Raw genomic sequence first — 17,637 nt, 5'->3', positions numbered from 1 at the left:
GAGCGGGAGGCTGTGCCTGCCCAGTGGGGAGGTGGCCCCAGGACAGGCCCCGGCTGGGCGTTGGAGCCTGAGCAGGTGAGGAGGGCGCCCCTCAAGGGCAATAATGACCTGGAGGTGGTAGATTGGATACACACGGGGAACTGACCAAATAAGGCAATCTGCCAAGTGGGATGTAAGCCAGGCTTCTCATTGTCAGAAAATGGAGTTAGAGATATGCGGAAAGAGAAATAAAATGAACCCTGCATTGGTGGATGGGAACTGATGTATCCATCTGAATTTGGGGGGACTTCCCTGGCAGTCCAGTCCGTGCTTCCAATGCAGGGGGCGCAGGTTCGATCCCTGGTCAGGGAACCAAGGTCCTGCATGCAGAGCGGCCAAAAAAAAAAATCTGAATTTGGGGTTTTATAGATAGTGTATTAGTTTCCCAGGGCAACGAGTTACCACAACCTGGGTGGTTTAAAACAACAGACATTGCTTCTCTCGGGGTTCTGGAGGCTGGAAGTCAGAAGTCAAGGTGAAGGCACAGATACACTCCATCTGTACCCACCTCTTCCAGCTTCTGGTGGCTCTGTGTGTTCCTTAGCTCGTGACCACATCACTCCACCCTCTGTCTCCTCCTCTCCTCTGTGTGACTTGTCCTCTGGGTGTCTATCTTATACAGATACATGTGATTGCATTTAGGGCCCGTCTAGATTATCCACGATAAGCTTCTCCTCTCAGATCGTTAATCACATTTTTTTTTTGTTTGCCACATAAGCTAATATTCATATGTTCTGGTGAGTAAGACATGGACATATCTTTGGGGAGGACCATCATTCAATCCACTATAGACAGATATACACACACACTTACACTTCGTAGCTGTGTCCACAGTGAGGGCCTGGGAGCAGTGACACTCCAACAGCAACAAGCACATTTTGTATGGTACTTCCACTTTTCTGTAAGTTTGTGACTGTCTAAAAACACACACACAAATCAGGAGTGACCTTCAGTCTAGTAAATGGTCAACTGCCGGATATAATTTGAGGAGCTGCCCAGAGCCATCAGCTAGTTTCCATACATGTTTATCACTGCTTCATCCTTATTAGAATGATTTACATTTTTGTAGCACATTTGATTAAACCATGAACTCTATAAAGTCAGGGACTAAATCTATTTCACTCATCATTTCATTTATCCAGTGCCTTGAACAGTCCCTGGGACACAGGAGGCACTCAATAAATATGCACTGATTGAATGAATGAATGAATGAATGAGTGAAGGTAGCTTGACTAAGAGAGGCATGGCCTTTGAAGTTAGATCTGGGTAAACTCCCATCTCTCTCATTTCCTAATTGTGTGGTCCTGACCCCACTGGTCACCTTCTCAGCCTAGCTGAGACTCCAGCCAGATTATCGGGTTTGAATCCTGTCTTTACTATTTCCTAGTTGTGTGGTCTTGGGCAAGTTGCTTCAGTTTCCTCATCTATAAAATGGGAATTATAATAATACCCACACTTCATAGGGCTGTGTAGCATGTTATGAGTAGCTCAGATGGTTTCACTGGAGAATTCTAACAAATGTTTAAAGAACAATTTCTTCTAGAATATAGAGGGAACACTTCCCAATTCATTTTATGAACCTGACACCAAAACCAAAGACAGTAAAGAAAAAAAAGAAAAAGAGAAGAGAGACCAATATGTCTCAAAAATGTAGATGTAAAAATCCTTAATAGAATATCAGCAAAGAGACTTCAGCAACATGTAGAATGAATTATACCCCATGACCAAGTGGGGTTATTCCAGAGATGCAAGGCTGGCTCCATATTTGAAAGCAATCCCCGGAGTCCAAGCAATGGGGGTGGCAGCCAGGGGGTTCCACTGAGCCATTCCTGGAATGAAGGTAGGGCCAAGCAAACCCTGGGAAGAGAAAAAATTGGACTCTATACACATGGCTTTTGTTCAAAAAAATAAAGTGCTGCACTCCGCATGCATTAGGTGACACCTGGCTTGTACACCTAATGCTTGTCTGAGAGCTGGGGCCACGGAAGGCACAGGAACAAACAGGAGAAAGTTTTGCTTGAGGCTCCAGGCGCTAAATGGACAGTTCAATTTCCCAAGGTCAGCGTGACCCCAAGAATAGGGTCCAGGAGCAAAAAAGACCCTCCAGGCAAGAAGTTGGCACCCGAAATATATGGAAACACACTCTGAATTTTTTGTTTAGGAACTCTGTATTTAAACTTTGAACCATATCCGTATAAATTTGAATTTGAAAACATTGACCTGGTGCCTTTCATAACCTCTACCAAAGGTGGAGATAGAGACTGCTAGCTAATAAAGTTCATCTCGGTGTGAAACACTTTAAATGACCAAACCCTCTGCCTGGGATTCGTCTCATAAAATGAAAAGGCTCCCAGCTGCCCCTGATGTTCAGAACAGTAAGTATCATGGCTCTTGGTGCCTTGCCACCATCCCCTCAGCACTCGCCATTCCAGCTTCCAGTACAAGCTGACAGCATCCTCCCTTCCCAAGGAGGCAAAGCTCTGCCTGAGAGCCCGCTCTTGCCCTGCAGTCAGTGTAAGTGCTGAGGGATTCATGCTGGGAAGCAGCCCTCAGCCAATGAAAGGTGGGGACTGGAGGGTAGAAACCTCCAACCTCCTCCATGTCTCTGGCGGGAATAACTCAGGCTGTTCTTCACAAACTTGAATGTGCTTGTGACTCCCCTGGGAATCTTAATAAAATGCAGATTCTGATTTAGCAAGTCTGGGGTGGGGCCTGAGATTCTGCAGTTCTAACAAGCTCCCAGGTGGTGCTGATGCTGGTCTGGGGACCACACTTTTGACTCTCCTACAGGTGCTTTCTGCAGGTTTCTCCCAAATAAACTGCTTGCTCTCAAATTCCTATTGGAGGGTCCGCTTCTGGGGGAAGCACTTTTTTCTGTCTCTTTTCTTATATTTCATGCTCCTTGTTCTCAGTTTTCTCAAAGCCTGACCATTATGTTTGCAATGTGACCCAGGGTCAACACCTCATTTTCTCATCTCCAGAATGACAGGGTTCAACTGTCTAGTTTCCCTCCTACACCAACATTCTAAAGATGTTCTTATTATTCTAGTGATTATCATACCTTCCATACTCTTCCTGATCAGCTTTCCTGCTCTTGCGCATGACCTTCTAAAATCAAGCTGGCTTCACAGCCTGCTCATCTTCAACAGATGTCTCTAAACAGAAATGGAAAATGGAAGCCTTTTTTTCAAACATAATAGCAAAAATCCTTGACAGATAAAGGATATAGCAAATGTTCACACATGCAGATGTTATTCAGAAAAACATAAGAACAGTAGTTTCAGGCAGAGGCTATGAAAATGAAAATCAGTGCAAAATCAACAAAAGCTATGAAACCATAATCAAGACATCTTATTAGGAGATAATATATATAACAAAACAATAGTGACTTTGTGTACTGTGTCTGCTTCTTTGATCAAACATTCCTAGACATACATATACAGACACATGCTATCCCTTTCCAGATAATCACTTCAGAAAGCCACCAAGTATATGTATAAAGCAAGTACACAAGTACTTACATATTATTATCACTTTAGTCACTGTTTTTTACCCAAAACAATACAACCCAACCTAAACACTTACTTTATTTCCAATAACTTAATAAAATTTCTAAAATATGAATAAATGAAATTCATGTATGTAATCATTATTTATTGCTGTGTAACAATCCCCCAATCACAGTGACATGCAACAGTAAATAGTTATGTCTCATTCAGAAGTCTGCATGTCTGCTGTGTGGCTCAGCTTCAGGCTGCAAGTCTGCAGGTCGGCTGGAATGGCTCTGCAATATGTGAATTCAGCCCGGCACCCAGATGCCGATGGGGCAGCAGCTCAGGCTAGCATCTTCTCACTGCAGAGGTCAGATGTTCCTGAGAACAGGAGCATGTGGTACCTCCAAGGTCTAGGTTCAAATTGGTACACTGGTACCTCCTCACGTTCCGTTCCAAAGCAAGTCATGTGGCCAAGCCCAACACCAATAAATGCCTCGCAGGGAGTTATTAGTAGACACAGTGAATATTTGCTGAACAATGATCTAATCTGCCAAGATGTTATTTAAGAACTCTAGAGGCACTTTCCAATGAGGAATGCCAAAAGTGATATGAGTAATAACACTGTCATTGAAATCAGCGTATAACCACGTGAGGGGACCATCCTGGAAGCACACATTTTAATTTGCTTGTTTAAAAAAGTCATTTTCATGCTTTTTATAAAAGTCAAACTTCATACTTGCCTAACTGCATGCATCTAATTCTTATTTATGCTTATATGGGACAAAAACCTACTCACAGAGGATCCTGAAAAGTTATCAAGTCCATGTTCCCTTCATTCCTCTCTTACATTAAAAAAAAAAAAATCTTTAAAAGGAGAAGCAAAATTACCAGAATCACCATTCTGATGCTCCAGGCTGGGGCTTGGCAGGCCATCTGCACAAGAATAAAAAAGCAGCACTGATTTGTTGGGGTCAGTTAGACTTTGTGGTAAGTCAGGAGCCCTGAGTTCAAGTCAGGTGCTCTGCTATCTTAACTGCTCCTTTTACATCAGCTGCCTGCCTGACACATGGTTTTCTCTCTAGGTGTCCATTCCCTCACCCATCCCAGATGCAGCCAGCCCTTGCAATATGACATCTGTGGCTCTATAACATGCTGGAGGTTTTCTGGTGTCACTGTTTCCATAATGGGAACTGCTTTGTAGAGTCACTGATTTCAGCTCTAGAAAGTGTAACGGCTTATATGTGCTAAAGTTTGACAATGAGAACTCTTATTTAATGTTCTAGATTCTGTCTCTCATAAAGAAGAAATTCTCTTGGGATTTGTTGGGCTCATTTGTAATGAGTTGACAGGTTTTTTTGTTTTGTTTAATTAATTAATTAATTAATTTATTTATTTATGGCTGAATTGGGTCTTCGTTGCTGCGCAGAGGCTTTTCTCTAGTTGCGTCGAGCGGGGCTACTCTTCGTTGCGGTGCACAGGCTTCTCATTGCAGTGGCTTCTCTTGTTGCAGAGCATGGGCTCTAGGCACGTGGGCTTCAGTAGTTGCAGCACACGGGCTCGGTAGTTGTGGCTCGCAGGCTCTAGAGCACAGGCTCAGTAGTTGTGGCACATGGGCTTAGTTGCTCCGTGGCATGTGGAATCTTCCCAGACCAGGGCTCGAACCCGCGTCCCCTGCATTGGCAGGCGGATTCTTAACCACTGCGCCACCAGGGAAGTCCAAGTTGACAGGTTTTAACTGTAAATTCTCTATATTAAAACCAAAAGTTTGCCTTCCCTTATTGGGTGACTTCTGATGTGCCAGCAAAGATCAGCCCTTTTTTAATTTTTCTCCGTTTGTTTGGCAGTGGAGGTAATTTCATAACAAAAAGATGAATAACAGGGTTTTTTTTGGAGCCATTATATTATCCTAAGACTCAGAAGGTGGACTTTGAACTAGGGATGGGAGGAGTGAGTGCCCACCCTACCTGGCAGTCTACAGCCAGAAAAAAAGAAAAGAAGAAGTCAAATACTTTAAAATCAACTTCTAAAGCAAAAGGTCTACATTTCTCTGGACAGCATTTAACTAATTAATTATTAACTCCCCATCACCTGTCAAGTTCTTCAGACGGATAATAACCTCACTATTTACTTGGCAAACACCTATGTCACCTTAGCCAGGCACACGCTATGACTTTTGTACTTTATCTCTTTTAATTCTCTGCACAGTCCTCTTGAGGTAAGTACTGCTATCCCCCCTTAATAGGTGAGAAACCCGGTCTGGTTCCAGCTTTGCCAACCTCGGCCGCCCGAGTCAGCGTCTTCGGAGACAGAAGAGAGTTCCCTTTCGCCCTCCTCGCGGTATTCCTGGCCCCTTAAATCTCACCTCCTGGTGCACCAGGCGGCCCAGTGGCCAGCAGGGAGCGGGATGTGGGGGGGGGCCGTGGGGGGCAGCGGCTCGGTGCCCTTTGGAGCGGGGGCGGGCCCAGCTGGTGGCCGGGCGGCGGCCAGGCCCGGTTGCTTCGCACTCTTGACCAGCCATGGAGCTGGAGCGGTCGGCGCCCGGCGAGGTGTGCATGAGCCAGGCCATCCAGCCCACGCACGCCAACCTCCGCGGAGAGCTGAGCGCCGCTCAGCTGCTCAAGTGGATCGATGCTACCGCCTGCCTGGCGGGTAGGGGTGCTGGAAGGGGAGGGTAGGATGGGGGAGACCCAGGGTGCCAGGGGTCTGGAATGGAGGAGCCCTGAGTCGGGGGGGGGGGGGGCGACGGTGTGTGTTGCAGAAGGGTGTGTCTGGGATGGCAGGGAGTGTCTGGGAACTGGGAAGCGGGCTGGGATATGGGGATGCGGGGTGGCGGGGGTCCGGACGGCAGAGGTCGGGATGCTGCCACACCAGGACCCCTGATCGGTGAGGAGGGAGAAGGAAGGAGAGGAGAGTATTGACAGAGCTTTAAGCCCTGTGCAGCTGGGAAGTAATGATTGAGATTGTTCATCCAACACTGGGAATGACCTAGACCAGTGGTTCTCAAGCCTTTTAGTCTTAGGACTCCTTTACCCCATTAAATAAACGAGGACCCCCCCAGAGAGCTTTCGTGTTGGTTCTTTTATCCATATTTACCATATGCGAAATTTTAAAAAATAATTCATTTGAAAAGAACAAAAACTCATTACATATTTTTATTGTAAAATAACTATTTTCAACAAGAACAAAAATGTACTTAGAGAAGTGGTATTGGTTTACATTTCTGCAAATCTCTTTAATGTCTAGTTTAATACATCACTCACCTCTTATACCTGCTTCTGAATTCATTTTGTTGCCTTCCACACCGTCATGTAGTCTCTGCGAAGGACCTTTGCACCTGCTGTTCTTTTTGCCTTTACACTCTTCTCTTGTCCCTTTCCATGCATTCCGTCTCCACTAAATATCATTTATGCAGAGCAGTCTTTCCTAACTACCTGCTTTACATTTGCACTCTTTCATCACAACACCCTTTCCAAATTCCTCCACACCACTTAGCACAATCCGTAATTACTTTGTGTACTAATATGTTCACCTTTTATTTCCTGCCTGGCCAATTAGCACGTAAACTGAAGCTTAGTAAGCACTTAATAAGTAAGCACTAAATAAAAACTTCCTGATTATATGGATGGGTAATTGGATGGATGGGTCCAGAACTTGGAATCTCATTTCTAAAAGGAAGCCAGGCTTTGCGTAAGGCACTTAATAGACTCAGCAAATGTACATTTTAAGTAAAATATGTTAGGATAAAATATTAGAGCTGGAAGGAGCTTAAGATCGTGTATCCCAGGACTCTTATTTTATAGAGGACAAAAGTAAAGCTCAGCTGATTACAAATCCCTGTTTTCCTCAATGAGTGTGCATAGAGTTTCTAATCCCCTGTGTGCTAACCACCCACAAAATTCAGTCATATATCTGATGCCAATCTGTTTATTTTCTGTTTGTTGATAGGTCTGTTTGGTTTCTGTCTTAACAGTTTTTATCAGGATTTGAGGTCTGTTATAATAACAATAATGGAGACATGAATATAAAAGTAATTCACATGTAGGAGAAACAAGTATAGAAATTATTCACTTGCCATGCCTATTGCCATGGCAACTGAATTCATTATGTGAATATTGATGTGACTTTTAAAGTTACCTCAGTGCTTCTGTCCTATAATGGAGAAACAATTGCCCTCCTGCAATTTTCATAAAAATTTCTATGGTTTTACACCTTTGGAAACTCAGATCACAGCAGGAGTCAACTGATAACCAATTACTGTGGACCTTAATAGTTATATTACTAATAATGCAATATTGAAGAAACCTTTATGATAAAGTTGCTTTGGAAACATGGTTAATGTTAATCCTTGTAGGAAAACAAGGATTAGAATTAGCCACTGACCTTGTTAGAATTAGCCACCGGCCTCATCTGGAGACCAGAAGATACTGAAACAATATCTTTAATACTAAATATTATAAAAATTGTCAACCAAGAGTTTCAAGGCCCTGTGCATGGTTTATCCTCAGCCTTCCCCTCAGCCTTATCTTACCTACTCTCCTTCTTGCTTTTTGCATTTATTTATTTATTTATTTATTTATTTATCTATCTATCTATCTATCTATCTATTTATTTATTTATTTGTTTGTTTATTTATTTATTTATGGCTGTGTTGGGTCTTCATTTCTGCGCGAGGGCTTTCTCTAGTTGCGGCAAGCGGGGGCCACTCTTCGTCGCGGTGCGCGGGCTTCTCACTATCGCGGCCTCTCTTGTTGCGGAGCACAGGCTCCAGACGCGCAGGCTCAGTAATTGTGGCTCACGGGCCCAGCTGCTCCGCGGCATGTGGGATCTTCCCAGACCAGGGCTCGAACCCGTGTCCCCTGCATTGGCAGGCAGATTCTCAACCACTGCGCCACCAGGGAAGCCCTGCTTTTTGCATTTTCACCACAAAAACCTTCTCAGGACCTTTGTAGTCACTGTTCCTTCTGCCCAGCAAGCCCTTCCTCCCCTGCTCTCCTCCACAACACACATCTGTTTTACTCCTTCTCATCTTTCAGATCTCACTTCAAGCATCCTCTCCACAGGGAAACCTTCCCTGACATGCCACCTAGGTGTGGTTCCTCAGTTACAGACCCTCATAAAATCCATGTTTTCTTCAGATCACCTAACTCATTTTGTTATTATGTATTCGTTTAATGAATGTCTGGCTCCTCACTAGATTCCATGAGAATAGGGATAGTAGCTGTTTTATATTTCCAGCACCTTACAGAGAGGCTGGCATAGCACGGGTGTTCAATCAATATTAGTTAAAAGAAAGAATGAATGAAGCCACCGTCATTTTTATCAATCATCATACCTGCATTACATCCACTTAGCTGTTCCTCAGCTTCTCTCAGTTTCCCCAGGAAATCAGAAATAGCTTTAGGGTTTCTCCACTTTTACTGGCATACTGCATGAAGGACAATCAAAACCAAGAACCAGAACAGACTGGTCCTGTTGAATTCATATCTGTCACGCTTGTAAAAAGAAAATAATCACATGTAAAAATTGTGGCCCTGTGTTGGTTCCCCATATTTTAATTTTTCATTTTTAATTTAATGGCCCTTGAAAGTCTATAATGTAAACCATGGCAATTGAGCTACTGAAGCCCATATTCAGCCAAGTACTTCTCTAGGGAGCATTCCTTGGCTGGTCTTTTCTTTTCTCAGTGTTCCTGTTGCTTCTGTAGTAAAAATAACTATTTAGAACAATGTATTTGATCTTTGTAAGCCAAAATTGCCTCTTTTGTAAAATAGAACTAATAACAGTATCAACCTCATGTAATTGATATGCATAAATACTAAGCTCAGTGCCAGGCCAATAATAAATCATAATTATTATGATTATGTTTCTTTGTGATCCCTAATGCAATCTGGTATAGTGCTATATATACATAGAAGACACCCAATATATACAATAAAAATTTAGTCTTTTATTGGTTTTTGCACTTTAGTTATCATTTAAATCATTCAAAATTTGGTAACTCATGTTGGTGTACATGGTAACACTTTATCTAAAAGAATAGTTTAATAAACTCAACATATCATTCCCTCATGTCAGGTGACCAGAATGAATGTCTATTACATACCCTTTAGTCAACACTTTACTGACTATGGCTAGATCTCTGTCACTGAGTAGACTCATTAAAAGATAGGACTGATAACAGCTCAGTGTCTGGAAATCAATGGGAATTTAACAAATGTTTGATACACTGAATTAAATTGAACCCAACTTTCTAGAGTCTAATACTTTTATGTTTCCTTCCTCTAATTGAACTTTAGAGCTGGGAAACCCATTTCCCCCCCCTCCATCACTCACACACAGAGTTCTGCTATGGTTAGTTTTCTGGTAACTCAGTTTATGTTATCTGCATATTTGGAAGAATAGTTATTTCCAACTAGTAAAACCAGAATGTCCAGTTTTCTACAGAATTAGATCATAGAGAGGAATGTTTTAAATACTTGCTCTCGGGAGTATTTTCTCATATCACTTTACCTGGGACTATCAATATATATTGCAATTAAAGTAATCCACTACACACAAAGAATGCAAATTCAGTATAATTCACTGTCTCTTTCTTTTTCATAATATGACAGCAAGAGTGAAGTCTCCAAAATTAAAATGGAGTTAAAATTTCTTTAAAAAGCTAATGCAGTCTGTTTGGGTTTTAATTGACTGTTCCTCAAAATGAAATTCTGGAAAAACCACATGTAAAGATTTTTCCCAAAGAGGAAAAATTCTGATACTTTTACATAAAGTAAAACCAACAATCAAAAAAAAAAAAATCTCAACAAATTAAATGCAGACAGAGGGACTTCCCTGGTGGCGCAGTGGTTAAGAATCCGTCTGCCAATGCAGGGAACACGGGTTCAAGCCCTGGTCCAGGAAGATCCGACATGCCGCGGAGCAACTAAGCCCATGCACCACAACTACTGAGCCTGCGCTCTAGAGCCTGCAAGCCACAACTACTGAGCCCATGTGCCACAACTACTGAAGCCCATGCACCTAGAGCCTGTGCTCCTCAACAAGAGAAGCCACCGCAATGAGAAGCCCGTGCACCGCAACAAAGAGTAGCCCCCGCTTGCTGCAACTAGAGAAAGCCCAAGGGCAGCAATGAAGACCCAACACAGCCAAAAATAAATAAATAAATAAACAAACAAATAAATAAATATTATAAATAAATAAATAAATGCAGGCAGGGAACATGGAAATAACTGGAGCGCGTCCCTAATCTCTCTCACCCAACTCAATACTTTTCTCCTCCAACATAATTAATGCATAGTGAATTTCATATGAATTTGGTAGTAATAAATAATAAATATTGATTAAATACTTACTATGTGCCCATCTCTATTTCTCTGATGCCCAGACAAGTTTCTCTCTGATTTGGGGTATGAACTTGAGGTCTTCCACACTGTTCAGTGCTTGCACTGGTTAAGTGGTTTAAATATATTCAGCTACTGGTTATGTGGGATAATAGATACAGCTTTGATGCATTGTTTTTTTAAACAAAAGAAGGGTAGTACCTGACAAAATATTTAAATTTGACACCAACTTACTAAAGTTACTATTTGAATAGCTAGATATGCTGGGTATTGGTGCTGAATTTCAAACCAAAGATAGTATAAGTTAAAACTTAGGAGAAAGTACAGTAATTTCCATGCAGTAGGAAAATAACTTATTGAGCAAAGGAACTGTTATCAATCCAGTTCATCCAGAAGTGTGGGCACAGTGGTCCTATACTGCATAAGAGGATGAGTTACTAGAATAAATCCACTTGTTTTATTCCTTTTCCTGCATGCTGAAATATTTAAACATAACTATTAATGCAGCCCATTTTTAACCTATTTTTTGAAGCTGAAAAACATGCTGGGGTTTCCTGTGTTACAGCCTCAGTGGATGACATACAATTTGAGGAGACAGCTAGGTAAGTGGCATTGCTCTATCATGCCTTTCTCCTGGGTTTATTGGTTCATTTACAACATGTATTTGTGGCACCTAAGCTTACTCATTTGGAGTCAGGGATCCAATTTGTTAATAAGTAACATTTGAACCAATGTAAATCAGTAAAAAATAATAATAATAATAATTTCAGGACCTACTATTAAGTGTACATTTACAGCCCTGATTTTGTTGAGAAATAGCTCTCAGCATTAAATGCATTCTGGTATAAGGCATTGCAGGATTTCTAAAAGCTGATTCTGAATGGCTCCTTCCTTTACTAGTAGAATAATTAATGATAATAAGTATCTCTATGATGGTGAATTTCATCATTAGGTTGTTGGGTAAACATTAATTCATCTGAGTAGAGGTGTTAAATTATGAAAAACATTTTATGTGTGGGAGTGTGTATATGTGTTACCATCTCTTATTATAGAAAATTTCAAGATACACAAATCTTTCAACCATATACAAAAGTAGAGAGAATACTACCATGTATCCCTAAGGACCCAACACCTAACTACGACAATAATCAACTCATGAATGCTGTTGTTTTATCAATACCCTTCCATACTCCCCCACATACCTGGATTATTTTGAAGCAAATCCCAGACATCATCTCTGAATATTTCAGTATGTAGTTCTAAAAGATCAGGGCTCGTTTAGAAAACATAATAACATAACTGCAATACCATTAAGAAAAACTATCATTCCCAATGGTCTCAAAAAAAAATTTTTTTTTAATTTAAACAATTGGTCTATGGATTGAATCAGGATCCAATATGGCTGATACGACCTTTAACATAAAAATTTCCCTTTCTTCTTTTCTCTTGCAATTTGTTTTTTAAAGAAACCTGGTCATTTGTCCTATAGCGTTTACCACATTTTGTATCTGCTCATTGTATCCCTGTTTAACATGCTCACTGATGCAGGATTGGTCATTATTCCTATGCCTTTTCGGTGGGTAGAATTAGGAATTATTTTTTCTTAAAGAGGTTACATTAATAACTGTAATAAACTAGGGTTATATGGTTTTACTTAATTTATTTGATTTTATGTTTGTATCTCTTTTTTTTCTTTCTGAATATCTTGATCCTAAAAGAACCATCCCAGACTAGAAACAGATGATCTTCTCTCTTCCTTTTTCTAAACATAAGAAAAAGGAAGAGAGAAGATCATCTGTTTCTAGTCTGGGATGGTTCTCAAGGACCATGGGGTAGCTGCCACAAGTTTTCAAACCCTAAGTAGTCTGTCCAGTGAGATGCCCAGTTCATCTCTCCAACCTCCAGCTTACATTTATCTATTTGGCACTTATTCATTTATATACAAACAAAATTAAGTTAAATAAAACCACATGCATAAAGAAGTTATATCTCCAAAGCTAACCCAAAAGAAATTTTTGGTAGGCATTAGAATCATAGATATGGAGAGACCTTTAGAACTCAACCCAATCATCTCTTTGTAGTGATAAGAAACTGAAGCCTAAGGCCCAGAGCCAGCCAAAGGACAGAGGACACTTAGAGCCTGGATCTTCTTATGCTCTATCCAGTGCTTTCTCCAACCCACTTCTTCTATCTTTGTGATCAGCAACCTTTATTGAACATCTCCTGATGCTTGTTCTCATAGGCAGCTGCAGTGTCAGTGAAAGAGCCCTTGACATTCTAGAGACTTGTAGATACAGATAAAGGTCTACTGGGTCTATTGACTAAGCACAGATATCAGCTATGTGATTGTCCCTGAAGTAGAAAAAGTTGACATGTGTTTGTATCTCAACACAATTACAGATTACTGAAAATCCAAACTTATTTGGGAATAGATTAAAGCACCATTACTAAACTTAGGAATGCCAACAGTATATTGCAATAAAACATCTATTATGTACTTTCCAATCCTAAATTCTGTAACTTAGACTTAACTAGTAACATCATCATTAAAGTGTGGTTTGCCATTTGAACCATTTTGTGTTTGTGTTATCAGAAAGGATTTGTGGCCACTAAAATATATGGGACCTGCACTATTAAAAAAAGAAAATTGAAAGCTACATATAGAAAGCCATACAATTTGTTTAAATGCCATATTAGATATTTTTTTTACTATATTGATTTTTTAAAATATTTATTTACTTATTTATTTGGTTGCATTGGGTCTTAGTTGTGGCAGGCGGGCTCCTTAGTTGTGGCATGCAAACTCTTGGTTGCAGCATGCACGTGGGATCTAGTTTCCGGACCAGGGATCAAACCCGGGCCCCCTGCATTGGGAGCGTGGAGTCTTAACCACTGTGCCACCAGGGAAGTCCCATATTAGATATTTTTTTAATTCACAAATATATATTGAATATACCAAAAGTACTGCTCTAGGCTCAATAGAATATGTGAATGTTTATGACACAATACTGAAGTGTGGCAGTCACTCAGTCTGGTAAGAAAGTCAGACAAATACATAGTCATCAGAATAGAAAGTATGATAGGATGCATGCCTAGGGTGAGATATAAATTCTGTGGGGTAGATAAAAGGTACATTTTGACTGGAGAACCAATGAGAGTTTCATGATGGAGGTAGTATTTAATGTGGGACTTAAATGAGGTATAGATTTTCATCTGGTGAATAGGAAAAGGACTTCACAAGATGAGGTACATGTAAGAGCCTAAGCATTGAGGCGGGAAGAAGTGGGGGGTGCTTAGGAAAAGCCTGGCGTGCAGAGATGATGCCCCAGCAGCAGTGTGGGACTGGGTAACAGAAGACCTTGAATGCCATGCTATGAAACTGATTTTACTTGGGATTTTAGCAGAACGAAAAGCAGAATGTCTCCTGCTTTTAAAGGAAGGGCAGAGTTCACAGAAGAGACAAAAACGTGGCAAGATGGACTTCCCTGGTGGTCCAGTGGTTGAGACTCAGCGCTTCCACTGCAGGGGGTGCAGGTTCAAGCCCTGGTCAGGGAAGTTACACATGCCGCATGGTGTGGCCGAAAAAAAAAGTGTCAAGATGCTTCCCCTCCTCAGAATCTGACAGGCAGAGGCAGAAGATTTTGGTAGTATATGAGTACAAAGTACTACAGTAGCTTTGAAGAGGGACTCTCTGCCTCGTGTTATCACTGTAAATCTCTGCTAGAAACTTTACCAAACAGAGCTAGGAAATCTAGGAGGAACAAATTTAAGGAAAAGAGAAAATTGGTTTGGGTTTGCATGTGCTAAATATGGGGATTAAGTTAAATTAGGTAATGTGTGTGCAAGCAGCTATCACTCAGCCTAGTAGGGCCTCCATAACTATTAGCTGAATCTGCTGAGAGAAGTTTGAAAATATGGCTCTGTGTTTCAAGAATGAGGTTCGGGCTAAAGATTTAGATTTGAGAATCATCTCTATAAAGATGATAGGATTGTGGAAGAGAACAAGGTCTTCAGGAAGAGGCTGAAATGAGAAAAAAACAAAGAACATAAATTTGGTGGATGGCTACCCTTAAGGGATGGATTAAGAAAGGGAAATCAGTGAAGAAAACTGAGAATGAAGAGAGAACAGTATTTTGGAAGCCAAGGGAAGAGAAGGTTTCCTGAAGAAAGAGGTTGATTGATGCTGTTAAATGAGAGGAGACCTTGGATTTAGCTGTTAGGAAGTGACTTCGGAGAGATCAGGAGTAAGATGTGGAAGCAACAGCTAGATTTGAGTGGCTGAGAAGTGAATGCGAGATGAAACCCCCAAACTTCTGAACCTGACAAAATCCTAATCCTTCAAGACCCATCTCAGATGTTACCTCTTCTATGGCTCCTTCCCTGACTTTTCAAATTAGTCACTTCTGGGTGCTTTTGCAATACTTGATTCTTTCTTCCTTTTGAAAAATTTCATAGCTTTGCACCTCATCTGTCTGCATCCTGGTGTCCCAAGTGAAGACTGGTCTCCTTGATGTCATCAACCTTGTCTTGTTAATCACTGTATCCTGAGGTCTTAGCTTAGTGCCAGGACTAGTTGTAACTCAGTAAACATCTGTTAAATGTATGAGCTGGAAAAAGAAAAAGATTATTTTAGGAAGTTTGAATATGGAGAAATATAGAGAAGAGAAAAAAATGTTGTGATAGAATAAACTTGAGAGAAAGATTTTTAGCAAGGAAAAGCCTTGAACATTTTCACAGACTGATAAGGAGTCAAGGAAGAGGCAGAGATTGAGGGTACAAAAGAGGAAAGACCTGCCTAAGCCAGGCCATGGTACAGGAGGAAATGTAAGAGCAGGATGGGATCAAGGGCATGGGTAAAGAAAGAGGTCTGGAAGAGATCTAGTTTTCTTCCCCTGAAACAGAAGATTGAGAAGAATAGTGAGAATGTAGTTCAACTTTGAAGTCAGGGAGAAAAATTGAGGAGGCTTATATTGGGTAGACCCTTAGGTGACTGAAGGGCCAGAACACAAAAGCTTTGAAACAACTTAGGGTTACATGACCAGAGTCCCAGTAATAATGTGGAGTGAATGGATCATCTGGCAACATTGAGGGCTCCTGTAAACCTAGTGAAGGTATTCAGTTTGTTTGCTTGCTTGCTTGCTTGTATGTTTCCCATTTATTTGTTAACCAACATTTAAAAATATCAATTGTATAGGTTTGCATGTGTGTTCGTTTTCTCTTAACCAAACAGCTGTGGTACAGTCAAGTATCTGTTGTAGATTTGGAAATCATTTTGCACACCATCTTTGCAAAGGCCGTTTTCTGTTAAAAAGAGGTAGTCAGCTAACTCTTGTGTGGTTTACAATAATCAGTATCTATTTTTAGTGCTGTCTTGTTATGTTATCATTAATTTGAGTTTCTCATGCATGAACGTTATCGGCATGATAAGGTGGAACTGTTCTATGGCACACACATTTAAGTGAATCTTCAAGTCTGAAATGAGATGTGCTAGAATTAGTTTTTTTTGTTTTGTTTTTTTTAACTAGAGTTGGACAAGTTATAACCATCAAAGCAAAAGTTACTAGAGCGTTCAGCACAAGCATGGAGGTAAGAGGCTCCCTTTTCTTCCTTCTGCCTGTTGGTGCTCATTTCTTCATTGTTTACAGAGGAGAGAGGAGGAGGCCTGGAATAACTTGGAGTTCATGTGATTCTGAATTTCAGAAGGCCCTTGAATCTGTAGTCAGGCTCACAGGTAAATAATAAGCCTGTGTTTCCCTGCTACTAAAATTAAATGTGATGCAATGAACTATTTTTACATAAAAGGATATACACAAAGTAAACACACAAGGGAGGGCACTCTCTTGGTTCTTTGCCAGGTATAGGTTTTATTTCTTAATTATTCTGACTCTATTACTATTCTAATTCTACTTGTTCTCTATCTCCTCACCTATAATGAAAACTAGCCCCACGATTAACTAGTTTTTGAAAGGCAGAGTAATTGGAGCAAGAAGGGAAGCGTAGATTTTTCTTCTTCGTCTACCTGGTTTTCTTTTCTTTATTATAGCTATGAATACAAAATTCTTGGGAGCTTTTGAAGTCTCTATCCAGGTTAAAATAGCAGGAAAGGAGTTCCTGGATCCCATATTGCAACTTGTAGTTTGCTCAGTAGCAGTCCCTTTGATCTCTGGGCACAAAAGACATGTAGGGACTTACATTTGTTTCTTAGGGATTCTATGACAAAGTTTCACACATCAGGTGCCTTAAACAACAGAAATTTATTGTCTCACTGTTCTGGAGGCTAGCAGTCCTAAATCAAGGTGTCAGTAGCGTTGGTTCCTTCCAAGGCCTATGGGAGAGAATCTGCCCCCATCCTCCCTCCTAACCTCTGTTGGTTTGCCAGTGGTTTGCTTCACCCCGATCTCAGCCTTCATCTGCACATGGTGTTCTCCCTGTGTGTGTATGTGTCCAAATTTTCCCTTTTTATTAAAAAAAATTTTTTAACATCTTTATTGGAGTATAATTGCTTTACTACGGTGTGTTTCTGCTTTATTAAAAAGTCAATCAGCTATACATATACATACATCCCCATATGTCCTCCCTCTTGCATCTCCCTCCCACCATCCCTATCCCACCCCTCTAGGTGGACACAAAGCACTGAGCTGATCTCCCTGTGCTATGTGGTTACTTCGCACTAGCTATCTATTTTACTTTTGGTAGTGTATATATGTCGAAGCCACTCTCTCACTGCGTCCCAGCTTACCCTACCCACTACTCGTGTGCTCAAG

General features: G+C 40.9%; 1 protein-coding gene across 1 annotated transcript in view; it reads left to right on the top strand.

Annotated features, from left to right (window-relative positions):
- The first annotated feature begins 6,049 nt into the window (after positions 1-6,049).
- Positions 6,050-17,637, top strand: part of ACOT12 (acyl-CoA thioesterase 12) — a 55,753-nt gene continuing 44,165 nt past the window's right edge. Inside the window, exons 1-3 of the mRNA XM_061187962.1 lie at positions 6,050-6,182; positions 11,406-11,475; positions 16,399-16,459. Of these exons, the coding sequence (XP_061043945.1) occupies positions 6,050-6,182; positions 11,406-11,475; positions 16,399-16,459 (264 nt within the window). The remainder of the gene's footprint in view (positions 6,183-11,405; positions 11,476-16,398; positions 16,460-17,637) is intronic.

Source organism: Eubalaena glacialis, chromosome 4 (genome assembly GCF_028564815.1).
Source record: "Eubalaena glacialis isolate mEubGla1 chromosome 4, mEubGla1.1.hap2.+ XY, whole genome shotgun sequence".
NCBI lineage: Eukaryota > Metazoa > Chordata > Mammalia > Artiodactyla > Balaenidae > Eubalaena > Eubalaena glacialis.
This window is presented reverse-complemented; position numbering and strand designations above follow the sequence as displayed.